Below are 13,610 nucleotides of genomic sequence, written 5' to 3'. Positions count from 1 at the left end.
ATTAACTCTAACAGTCAGAAAAAAATATTTCATTTTACTGTATCATTATTATTATTATTATTTTATTTCATTTTCCCTTTGCTTTTTTATGAATTAACAGTTTTTATGTTTCTTTGTTAATTACAATGTATCTTTTAAATATATATTGTTTCAATTCAAATTTTGCACTGTTTTATATGTATGGTTGTACAGAATCCAAATACTCTGGATATACATGTAAAATATTAAATGTAAAATATTTAGCCAATAAAGAACACTAAAATAGTCAGACCATTTAAATATAACACTGATCAATAATATAACCATGATTAACAAAATAATCATAATAATAAACAAAAATACAAAAGAAATTATGATTACACAATACAATGACTACAAAATACAAATAAGCATATAAACAAAATAAATGGAAGAGAGACAGGTGCCAGTGACAGAGATAACTGACAGCTCGCCATACACTGTATCTGATGTTAACAGAGCAGAAAGACAGTCAAAGCCAAACCACCCAGGAGATCTCGCTCCATCTGCATCTCCCTGAAGACATGTCGAGAGGGAAAGAGAGAGAGTGTGTGCGTGCCTTACATGCGGTGCGGTCTTCCTTGAGGGAGTGGTCTGCGTGATTAATGATTAGGACACTCTGGAGTTGGCTTCTTACTCTCTGGTGAGCTGCGTGGGATGGCGATGGAAGCTAATGCACATCCCCCTCTCCCTCAGCTTGTTAAGTAGAGTGAGGATTTAATCGAAAAATTGCTTTCGTCTCAAATAATTATGTAAACGAAGCAAAGGAGGGCCATGGGGATTGTCTTTCTCTTTTTTCACTGTCCCTCTTTCACTTTGTGTCTCTACTTCCTCTTAAAAGCATGTGTAAATTAAAGTCAGCTCCCTTGATGAATGGCAGTAATTTGAAGGGGAACGTATGAACATGTGTAATGCTTGATAAGACGATAGGCGAAGGAACACAAAGTATATGCTGACTGTCAGGAGGCTCAGGGGCAAGTGTTTTCTGGTGATTACCTAGTTGCCACTGCCATTCAAATATAAGTACAATGACACTTTTCACGCAAACAGCAGAAGCTGTGAATGTTAACTGCAATATTCAGATATGATTGGAACAGGCAGAGTTTGTAAATGGTACTCTTGAGAGTTCACTTCCATTTTCTGTTTTATCGTCCCTGAAAAGCGCGCATGTATTTTTAGCGTGAAAAAAAAAGAAGGAAAGAGCAGTTACCTGTATACAACGAGATATAAGCTGAGTCAATAACATCATACTTCAGCCCAGGAAGAAAAGGTCTCCACTGCAAGAAGAGAAAGTACAATTAAAATAAAATTAATTATAAAATGAATGATTCACTAAAGAACTGTCATGTTTATGTTCAAGAGTACTCTTCCTTTTCTTTTCTCTTATGTTGCTCATGTATTCTAGTTCCCTTTGTTTATTTCTTGTTTCATTGTTTGCTAGGTTTCTAAGTATGTTGCTTTTTTGTTTCAATAGTTATCCATTCAGTTCACCTGTCTTGTTTAGTTGCTTATTTATTCCTGTGTATACAGACCTGTTTTTTTTTAGTTTTTCTATTTAAAAATATTGAAATATTGATTGTTAACCACCTACACATACAGTGCACTCCAAAGTATTGTAACAGTAAAGACAAAATTGCTCTGTTGGCTGTGGAGTCAATACATTTGGAAATATGATTAAAAGATGAATATGAGACAAAACTACAGAATGTCACATTTTATTATTAGTCATTTCAACACATACATGTTTTACCAAATAAAAAGAACAGCACTTTTAGAGTTCATCCCACTCATTGATGTGAGCATAAGTATTGGGACAGTTGAACATAAGGCAGATATAAAAGATTAAAAGCTATTAATTAGATGCAGATCCCTTGCGCACAATCACAGCAGTGAGTCTGTGACCCGCAGACATCACCAGACTCTTGGTCTCATCCTTTGAAATGCTTTTCCCAGCCTTTAATGCAGCCAATCCCAATTGTTGCTTGTTTTGGGGAGTTTCTGCCTTTGCTCTCCTCTTCAGCTGGTGAAATTCATGTTCAATCGGATTTAAATCTGGAGATTGACTTGGGCAATCTAAGACTTTCCATTTATTTGCTCTTATAAATTCCTTGACTGAACTGGCAGGGTGTTTTGGGTCATTGTCCTGATGCAATATGAAGCACTTCCCAATGAATCTGGTGGCATTTTCTTGAATATTGGTAGACAAGATGGTTTTGTACCCTTCCAAATTCATTCTGCTACTGTCATAATACATTAAGTCATCAGTAAAGTTGAGCGGGCCTGTTCCAGAGACAGCCATGCATGTCCATGCCATGACACCACCTCCACCATGTTTTACAGATGAGGCTGTATGCTTGGGATCATTTGCAGTTCCCTTTTTTTCTCCACATTTTTGCTTTCCTATCACTTAGATAAAGGTTCATCTTTGTCTCATCGGTCCATAAACACAGTTCTCAAAACTCTTCTGGCTTTTTTTGCAAAATCTAATCTTGCCTTTCTATATCTCGACAATCTTGACAAGACTCATTCCTGTTACGTGCCAGAATCAAACATCTAACACACATACTGTTACTTACAACACATTGATGAGGGCTAGTTTTAGACACACACAACATAAACATCTCACACACCTGAATCAGTTTTCTTCAGTGTTTAGTATTCACCCTGTTGTTCTGCACAGCTTGTGTTTCTCAAGGTCAGATCTGCCTTTTGGGAATCGATGGAGTGCAGTTACAGCACAATGTCAGATCTGAGGAGCCACAGATGCCTGTTTGCCCCCAGTGACATAACACACACACATGCACACACAAATATGCCCATGCAAACAATCATGCACGGTCACACACACTTAAGCAGTATTACACACCGATCAAGGACTAGCTGTGCTGCTAACACTGTTCTTTGTCATTGCATGTATGACCCAAAATAATTAGATTCTTTGAAGCGATGAGAAAATAGGAGATAAAACACCCTGCTACGCTACCCAAGGCACATGATCCTAGTAGCAAAGTAGCAAAGATTACTACAAAGCTTCATTTGTTTTTGCACAAATAACTATACACAGTCAATAGCAAACACACTGCAATTCCTAGAAAACAATGTGCAGCTTGCATGATGTTGCACATATTGCATCATCTACAGATTTATTTCTCTTTTGTCTTGACGATGAATAAAATTGAGCCAATTCACTGTTGACTGGCAGCACCATAATAGCTCCTACTGCAAATGTCATATTGGATTGTTTCTGGTCAGACTACATCAGACAGACTTTATTAAATCTCCCTAAAAATCCTGGGGATTGTATTAAAATGCTAATCAGGCTCAGAATAACTCTGACGTAGGGTGCAACCATGAAAAGTTTAAGCACATGCGCACATCACAGAGGTTAGCCTACCTTTTCTGATTTAATATGTGTTATCGATGAAATTGGGAAAAGGGGAGAATCCTAGAGAAGCAGTGAGCCTGATAACATCGAAGATCTAAAGCATCACCAGTGAACTCCACAGACTAGCCTGCTGCAGTTTGGTTAATAAACGAATTCCTGTGTTTGCCACAGATAATTAGCTGTTTTTGCTTTTTGGTGTCTGGTCCCTGTTGACTCTCTAGCTGAGAATACCTCCAAGTTCAATGCATTTATTCATTGGGCTCCTCTCATGTCTTTGAACCGCCTCTTCTCCAGCACTCTGCAGTGAACATTAAATAAGGAGTGAAGCACATCTGCGTCATCTTGGGCCTTCTCAGCCTCCAGGCACTGAAAGTTTTGTGCAGTGCAGATTTGAAAAAAAAATTCTTTATAAGTGGTACAAAGAAAGTTGTGCAGGAAGGATCGCTTTCAAATTAGCGTTGCATGTAGATAACAGCTTTAATACTATTTTAAAGATAAAAATGTCCAGTCTCTGAGACTTGCAAGGAAAGGCATATAACAATTCAGCTGACATACTCTGAGCAAAAGTGCAACATCTATAGAAAATTACACTAAATCCTTTCTTTCCAATTAACAGCTTCATTATCAGTACCCTGTGCTGATTGTCCAGTCAAATGTGTGAAATAAAAGGGTCAAACTAATTGAATTTAATTCACTGTTCTGTACTGCTATTCAGTTGTCTTGTTCGTTCTTTTCTTTGACTGACTTTAGTTGAAGTTTTACATTCAGATTAATAATTCATCAAAAGATTCCATCACAAAGAAATGAAGCGATCTAGAGGCCATGACTTAAGTTTACAAATGAGGCCACTATTCTGAAAAGAATCATAAGAAGCAGAGATGAGAAAGCTTTATTAACCTGAAACATTTATGAATTCACTTTTGTTCTTTAGTCATAATTGCTATGTTAGATTATGCAATGTAAGATTTATTAATTCAGCAGATGCTTTTATCCAGAGTGATTTACAAATGAGGAATACTACAAAAAATGCACTGCATCATAGGGATACAGAATGAAAAGTGCTGTTATACAAAGCTCCAGAATTGACCTGAAAATTAAGAGCCAATAGAGAAATAAAGGGGAGAACCTGTGACCCTTTGAAACAACAAAAAGAGAATAGTACAGTTAAGTAAGTGCATTAAGAGCTGTGTCAGACCCTTTTTTGATGGTAGACTCAGGACTCAGGCTGTTCTGATTCGCTGAAGAACACCGCTGCCACTTTCTGGATCATTTGTAGTTGTTTGATTGTGCATACAGCAAGGCTGGATAAAAAAGCACTGCAGTAGTCTAGTCTAGGGATGACTAAAGCCTAGATGAGGAGTGGTGCAGCATGCTTAGGTAAGAAAGGTCTGATTTTACTGGAAAATCCATGTGCCTGAATGATACAGTCGGTCCCAGAGATGTTGTCTGAATCCAAAAGAGGAGCGAGCCAAGCACGGAACCCTGATGCTTATTTTCCTGCTCTTTTGTTATTTATATTTAATATAAAGCTAAGAATAAGCATATCTAGCTTAGAATAAGCATATCTACATAGCTATAATGCAAATGGAGTGGAATAATGAAGAGGAAAAATAAACAAATTAAATCATGTTAAACAACATGTTTCATTTCATATAAATATACATTTAAATGCAGGGAGAGAGACACAGAGGGTGCAACAGTATTTAAGGGGCTTAGATGGCAATGCATTCATTTTATTATTATTTTTTATTATAATTGTATTAATTTTATGTTTCCATTTAGGAGATTCTATTCATGCTCAGGTTTTACTATTGAATTTTGATCTAAATGAGAAAGAACACAAAATGATCTAATCTATTTGTTTTCTATTCTATTATCAGCTCTTTCTCGTTCTCTGTCTCACTGCCTCTCTTTGTTTGTCTTCTACTTTCTATCTTCTACTAGATAATAAAATTACTGAAATGTGCTGGTTCAACTCTGCATCGTCAGGGTGCACTCCGGACATAATCAGTATATCAAAGATCTTAATGATGTTATACAACTCAAGGATATTGTAATGGTCAGAGACGCAGTATCTACAAAGTATAAATGTTTTAATGAGTTATGAGTTACAAAAGTAGTGGGCCGGTAGATGATTGTTTGCTGTGGATATACCCATTATATTTTTACTCAATTTGACATGTTTTGTACTGCTGTGATAATTCTGATCTGGCCATTACAGAGAATGTGTTTTGTGGATTTAAGTGAAGCAGGCCATGGAAAAATATTTCCCTGACTAATTTGCCACATTTCCCATCTTTCCACTTATTTAGCTTTATATAATGCAATAACTGAAAGAGAGGTAGAGAAAATAGTATGAGGCTATAGAAGCATAAGTATAGCAGACCACTTAAACATAGAGTTCATTCATAACACATCCCCTACTTCAGTCTGTAATAAATAAATGTACAATGATTAAAAAAAGTAAAGTAACAAAAAAAGTGCCTGGTAAGCAGTCTAATGGAAAGGATACTAAAATGTAGTAAAATGTCCTGACTAAAACAATATCAGGAAAATGGTTTTACATACAATTTCAACACACTCTGACTTAAAGTATGTTTTATTGACACTTTCACTGAAGTTTCATTGGTGACACTTCAATGTACAGTAAATTACCAGAATTTTCCAAACTCGGGCTCTGTACTCACCCCCACTTCCACATGGTCTGAACCTCTGTCATCTTGCTTGTGCAAAACCTCAAAGTAGTATCGCCGCGAGGACATGAGACTGCAGAGAAAGGGAGAGGGGGGGGGGGGGGAGGAGAATTAAAGTGAAAGAAGGAGAGGGCAGGGGACACTCTCAGAGAGCTTTAGAGGGACATACCTGATGAGGAAAGGAAAAACAGTGGCAGATGCGAAGATGAAAAATGCACATTACACCATAGGGCACTGGAAGATGTGTACATTGTTAGTGACAGAATCCCTAAGGTGCCTTCTCATCTACTCAAAGAAGCAGTGGCATCTATCTGCATTTAATTTAAATAAAACCTACAATACATTTTAATTTAATTAATCAACATGCAAAGTGTCTGAAAACATTATATTAATTTCACACTAAAACAAAGTGCAAACGATGAGCATTCTATGGTGACCTCCAATAGTTGAATAACATAAACCAAGTCAACATAATAAGACAAAGCAATGGTGACAGTATCAAATTAAGCAATAAGGACAGAGAGGGTGTGCCATGTGCTTGTTAAAAACAATGTGCTTGTTAAAAAATATTTTAGCAAAAGTCACCCAATGTTAAAGAAAAATTCTAAGAAACACCTTTCTAAACTCAGAAATGCTACTGCAGGTTAAATAGTCTTTTTTTTCTCTCTCTCTAACTGAATAAAATGGCAAAGTTATGCCACTTCGTACAAATAAAGATATTTTTAATGTCAGCTTCCAGGAGATTTTTTTAGTGTTGATAATTGGATGAAAACACTTGTGTAAACTATCTTTATGTATAAACAGACCACAGGATTTGAATTTATATTAGCAAGATGATTTCATCTTAGAAAAGACAAGTCACAGACAGACACATGAATAGCAGCTTGTATTATGACACATGATTATTCTTTAGATGTTCTTCTAGAGTTGCTTTGATTAAATCAGCCAAGTACAATTCATATTGCAATGCAGCTCACTGTGACAGCAAGAGAAGGCGAAGGCTGTGCTACAAAGACAACTGCCTTTGTGAAAAGATGTGTTTAATTGTATTCAGTTGAACTTCAAATCTTACAGTCACAATGAAATCAAAATTGTCAATTCTATTATTATTATTCAACATCATTATTATTATTTTAAATGAAGGTGCCCTTGAAATCAACAATAACTTCCCCTCGCCCTCACAACGACATGTCTCTTTTAGTATCTGATCAGCTGTGTGATACAGGACAAAAATCCCTCCTCTCCAGCAACCAGTCACTCACATGAGATTGCAGCAATAGAAAACGACAAAAATCCAACAATCCAATCAATTCCCACAATCTAGTCCTGCCCTACTCCCAATTTCCCAAAGATGTCTATCACAATGCCACTTATGCCTTGTTTTAAGACTACAAAAGAAAGGAGTGGCCAGTAGATCAGGGCTAGATTGAGACAGGATTGAGGGGGTACAGAATGCTTTTAATTGGCTGACTAATTGCCTGGTTCCATCTGAAAGTGTTCTGCTCAATAATTGAATAGGACTGAGTGATGAGAGAGATAAAGAAAGAGTGTATTCAGGCAATGCCCACATGGACACACTCTCAACAGACTGCTGTAGCAACACAGTAAGCTTGTTTGAGATGTCAAACAACTCACAAAGGTAGACTTCTACATAAGCAAAATCTACATGAGCAAAATCAGATTCTGCATTTGTATTCTTTGTTCCAATATAGTAGATGCATTTGAAATATTGCTTTTACATGAAGATAAATGGCATACTCCAACAACTGCTATTTAACTCTACCAAAATCTTTTCCATCTATTTATAATTGAAAAAAGAATTGACTTAAGAGTATGATGATAGTGTACAGAAAAAAGGGCATTACTCTAACATTTTAAACTATATCAGAACAGTCAATTTTGTTCTAAGCAAATGGAGTGGTCCACTGTAATGTCAGCAAAGTGGAAAGTTTGTCTGAAGACCCCAGCTTCTGTCTTGTGGTGCTCATTTCTGATTATAGTGTTTATTAGAAAGGGAATACTGATGTCCATCATTCATATGATCAGATGATACATTTAACCTCCACAAATGGTTCCTGCAAATTAACCATGTGCAGATTTACACGTCAACAGCAGCCTAGTTTAAATAACATTCAGATCACTCACTCATGCGCCACAATGCATTTCTCTCTGTAGCCTTGATTTATTTATCTAACTTTTTTTTTTTTTTTGATGACTGCACCCACTATCCTGACTTCATTTACAGATGCTTCAGACATTTGCATAAACCCAGTGTAACATGAAAGTAAGCGTTGGCACATAAATTTGAATTAAAAACAAACCCTAGAAGGGAGATTGCTAACCGTTTTAAAATGCAAATTCCCTCTTGAGTTTGTTTCTTGCTTGTTCATTTGGGCAAGTAAGTGAGTAATTTATGCACAGATTAGTGGATAACAAACAAGACAGAAGAATCAATGACTTCATCAGAATAAGAGCTGCCTTAACTGAATACAGAAAGACAGAGCATAATATAATCCACTGAATTTGATAGTATAAAATTTAGGATGGAGTTTTGGGATTACACTGTACTTTTGTATTAAATTTATAGCACTTTTAAACTTGCAATTGCAATTTAGATAAATATTAAAAAGTGTAAATGTACTAGTATTAGAATTTAATCGGATGGATGTCCTTTTATAAATTTAGTGAACTGAAACTGCTTTTAACATCCCCTAGCACACTTGTGACAGATACTTCTAGAATGTCAAGAGAGGTTGACCTCTGCTGGCCCTGCAGAACTGGCATATTCCCATAAATGTCATATGCACTATCTGAGACTCCTGGAGTTACTCTGCCCTTTCTTTCCTTCAGCCGTGGAGGGCAAACCAGATATGCTCCATTCTATTAAGTAAGTGATAAAAAAGACTAAACAGTACACACTGTATAGCACAAGAGTAAGACACAGAGTCTCATTTGCTAATGATGATAATAATAAATGTACTGTAATAATAATAGCATGGTAATACAGTCTTATTTCAGAATAACAAAAATGATCTGGGATAGGTTCTGCATAAAAATGCAGTCAATAATGAGTAGGCTACTCCTCTATATAAGGCGAGTATGAGAGCACATCTATACAGAGAAAGAAAGAAAATGCAAGCACAAAATAGATTAAGGAGAGTTTGTGTGGAAAGCCTTTATATGGAAATTGTTTAGGCATGTACTATAAATTTTACTACTATGTATCATGGATTATGCTAATTACTACATAATCCACATTGATCAATTTAAACAGAAACAACAAAACACAAATTCAATCTGATGTAAATTCTTCACAAATGTATGTTTATGCCTTCATAAAATTATTAACTAACATGTAATTATTTGTGATGATATTAAGTTATAGACACTACCATGCATATAACTGAGAAGACTTCAAAAAGACACAAATGGAAAAGGAACTGGAGTGGAATCTATACTCTCTGAATATGTAAAAAGATTTATGAATTCAAGTAAGATACCTAAACTTGACATCAGAGGTTTGTGGGTTGCTGGATGTGATACTATCTCATGTTCGGGATATCTTTGTGTCTCAGTCCCAAAAAATAATAGCAATACAGAGAAACTGCAGGCACGGAGCTGATGACATTTTAACATCATCTCTCCATCTGACATTTCCACCGGTTTTGTATCTCTACAGTGTGTAGCATACTTTGTAAAGAACATCTTCCTAGTTTCTGTCATTCGCGACTGACAAGCGTGTCTCGCCTCTTGATTGCTCTGTAAACTTTTCACCGTAGTTCATTAGTGCATTATTTTGCCCAGCAATTGTGGGAATTCCAGACGATCCTGTCAGACGTCTGCCCTGTATACGCTCTAAAATCCAGCCCATTAGTCTTTACGATGCAACGGTCTACTCTGCTCTGTCTGTGTCACCAAAATAACAAGCTCCAATTGAAGGGCAAAATGAAAGCAAACAGAGAACTGAGGTAGGTAGACAGAAAGTCGTCTAACTTGGGCTGCATAGAAGTCAAAAAGTTTATATCCTGACATCCTCAACTAGAAAAGCAGAGGATATCAAAGACAATCTTGTGGCAGTTTGAACCGGTGCCAGGCCATTATCAAAGCTCAGTGAAAAGAGGAGGCACTTCTCTGCGTTTCCCTCTGGAGTGCCAATAAGCATGCTCATTTTTTATTGGCACTAAAATATTCTGGAATATGTACATGCTCGCTTTTAGACTGACACTGCTGATGAATAATTCAATGCCACACACCACTCACACTGAAGCTCCACTGAAGCACCAATCAGAAGTGGTTGGAGAAGACCGACAAGGGTGATTAAAACGGACAAGATGACACTTCACTCTGACAAACTACTATTTAATGTGTCCCTCGTGATTCACAATCACACTGTCAGTACAGACACCTATTGGGCAGCGTGCTTGTTATAGTAACTCTGCCTGACGTTTGTTCATTTAGCAGTGAAGTTGAGCATGTGCTGTCTCTGATGTCTTGTAACAACCTTACATTGATTATGGGCTTAAAGCATGTGGTTTACACAGCTGGATTAATAAGTGGATAATGAATGGCTGAATATATCTTGTATGTTTTTTACTCATTCACAAAGTTTGATGGCATTTAAACTCACATTACAAATCACAATAGATGTGGGATGGATTTGCATGTCCAGACCTGCTGCTGAATATCAAAAGAAGTGAAAAACAAAGAAAAAAATAACCTGTGACATGTTCATTTAAAGAAAGAAATGACAAGAAAATATGTTACTTATCACAACTGTGTGATTGGCACATCTTGTTTCACTCATTGCTGCTCATCCAGAGCACAGCATACTTAACATATTTACTGTACAACTTTATCAAGTAATGAGCTGGCAAGTCCCTTTCCATGCTGAAGACAATCCACTGTGTCATATTCTCCTAATATGCATTTAATTATGGTGGTATATACAGGAAACATATGCTGTATGACACTCACCGCACAGGTTTGGAAGTTTGAGATCTGAACTTGCTGAACTCTCCTGGAGCTGTCCACTCTGAGCCATGCTGCATGACAACAGACAACAGAGACTGTAACTCATCGCTAACCACACACACACACAGGACAAACAATATTCAGGGTTGTGCCATTCAGAATTGAACTGTGAATGCATTTTGAATTCCAGTCAAATTCCTGAATTTGAAGTTAAATTGAGGTGGAAAATAGGAAGCAGAATTGCTATTTGAATTCTGAATGTGAGGAAGCAGAATAAAATTAATTGAAATTGAAAGTAATGTCATGGCAAACTTTAAATATCGGCTTCACAAATCCTTGTGTGAAAGTTTGAACAGTTTAAATCCTTGAAGTAGACAGACAGACAGACAGAAAGTTAGAACACAGATAGAATCACAGATTGACAGACAGGCAGAACACTATATAGTGGAGATCGAAATTAGAGAACAATCTATAAATACTTGATTTTTTTCTGAAATATTGTAAATCTTCATCACTCAATGAAGGAATATCAGGTATACCCCTGTTCTACTAACATGTTTTCCAAGGCAGTTCAACAAAAATCTTTACTTTGTGGAAAACACAAAATTAGAGAACAGTAACCAGTGTAAGCACAAAACAAGATTACAACTAAAATTTTGGCAGGTTACAGCGGTCAGAAATTAGTAGGAAGTGTCCAGGCCCCTGCTGCACTGATGTGATCTTGGTCCTCTCTTCCTTCACTCTCTGCCATAATTTGGTGACTGAAGTGGGTTTCTTAGCTATAACTTTGTCACCAAGGATTTTCCAGATATTTTCAATTGGGTTTAGATCAGGCCTCTGGGCCGTCCATTTATCTGTTTTGCAGTGTGAAGGGGGCATTGTCCTGCATGAAAATTGCAGGCTGATTTGGAGATGCTTGCAGGGAAGGAACTGCATGTTGCTGAAGGAGGTTCCGATAAACATTTGCATTCACTCTGCCATGTATCTGTATAAGAGGACCAACTCCTGCTGCAGAAAACATCCCCTAACATGACACTTCCTCCTACACCTTCCACTGACTTCTTTACGCACTCGGGCTTCAGTCTTTCCCCAGTTTGACACCAAACAAAATGTTTCCCATCAGACCCTAATAAATAAAACACGCTCTCATTACTCAAGTGAAAACTGGATCAGTTATCCTCTGTTCACGCAACATGCTCCTCAGCAAAAGGTGAGCTTAGCCTTTTGATTCTCTCTGCTGATGAGAGATTTTGTCACTGCAGCGTTCACTCTTAGTCCGACTTCTCTTTAACTTGCAGAGACATAGCCATACCATGCAATTCCAGCTGCAGTGTTGAACCAATTCCCCATTGATAGTCTCCACATTATACTCTACTCTCATGCATTTTTCTTATGTGGACGACCAGCCTTTTTGGGGACTTGAATGAATTAGTGTCATTGTAAAGCTGCAATATTCAAGAAATCACAGATTTGGAACGACCAACTTCTCAATCAACCTTTAGCCTTCATCTAGACAACCTCCTGTCACAGGGTTTCATTCACTTTAGAGCGGCCTGCCATCTTGCAATTTCATTGAAAATGGGAGGAATGCTGCCAGTTAAATGCGGTTTGTCAGAAAATTAAGGAAATTAGCACGAGGTGCCAGAATAACACCAATAACTTGGAGGTATCTGTAAGTATACTCTAATTTTGATCAGTTCTTTTTTAAATATCTCATTTAAGATTTTATACTGTTCTTCAGAATACAATTAATGTATGAAATATGCTTTAAAAACTGCCCTTCTGCTCCCTATAGGACTAAGCAGTGACCTTGAAATTTAGGAAATTGTAGGTTGTTCTGTAATTTTGATCTCCACTGTACAGACAGACAGATAGATCAGAAGTGCAGTCAGGTTTATTTAAGGGTCATATATCATAGTACACACCTGTCCCACGTACACCAGGAGCCGGGCATTGAGCGGACCCTCATCTGAGCTCAGCCACAGCTCAGAGTTATCATCCGATGCTATGGCAAACTGGAAATCCCCTGAAATAAATAATTGATCATTTACAGAGATGCATTGTATAACCTTATGACCTAACCTGCAGGTTCTGAATTCTAAGCTTGCTTTGATAAGATGTTGTTTTGTCAGTCACAGGTATCTCACAGCAGTCTATAACCCAGTAGTGCTACCCAGTGGCTTTATTCTGCTTGTCAGTATTTCTCTAGTATATACCTCAAAATGACAATTGTTTTTCCTTCTCTTACTGTCTTGTGAGCTTGTGCGCCAGTCAAAAGCCGGACTCAGCGAACCTCGTTATTTGGTAATGAAAACAATCTCATAACTTTTCCCCGCAAACACGAGCATGCCTGCATGCATCAAGGCTCATATAATAGTCCTCACAGCAGCTTTTCTTATCAGGTTAGGCAGAGTGTGCAGAATTTGCTGACTGTAAGAAATCTATTGAAATAACATTTCTGTGTGCCTTTAGACGCCGCCAGCTTGAGCAACGTTCAGGTCTCTTACACCTCACTCAAACTTGAATTGAAGAACACTTTGAAC

At 37.3% G+C, this 13,610-nt stretch overlaps 1 protein-coding gene across 1 annotated transcript in view; it reads right to left on the bottom strand.

Moving 5' to 3' along the window:
• Positions 1–13,610, bottom strand: part of LOC306878330 (N-acetyl-beta-glucosaminyl-glycoprotein 4-beta-N-acetylgalactosaminyltransferase 1-like) — a gene marked incomplete at both ends in the record, with an annotated part of 64,386 nt that overhangs the window by 10,468 nt on the left and 40,308 nt on the right. Inside the window, 4 exons of the mRNA XM_079430608.1 lie at positions 1,229–1,295; positions 6,091–6,169; positions 11,071–11,138; positions 12,993–13,093. Coding sequence (XP_079286734.1) covers positions 1,229–1,295; positions 6,091–6,169; positions 11,071–11,138; positions 12,993–13,093 — 315 coding nt within the window. The remainder of the gene's footprint in view (positions 1–1,228; positions 1,296–6,090; positions 6,170–11,070; positions 11,139–12,992; positions 13,094–13,610) is intronic.

This window comes from Barbus barbus (genome assembly GCF_936440315.1).
Source record: "Barbus barbus genome assembly, chromosome: 2".
NCBI lineage: Eukaryota > Metazoa > Chordata > Actinopteri > Cypriniformes > Cyprinidae > Barbus > Barbus barbus.
This window is presented reverse-complemented; position numbering and strand designations above follow the sequence as displayed.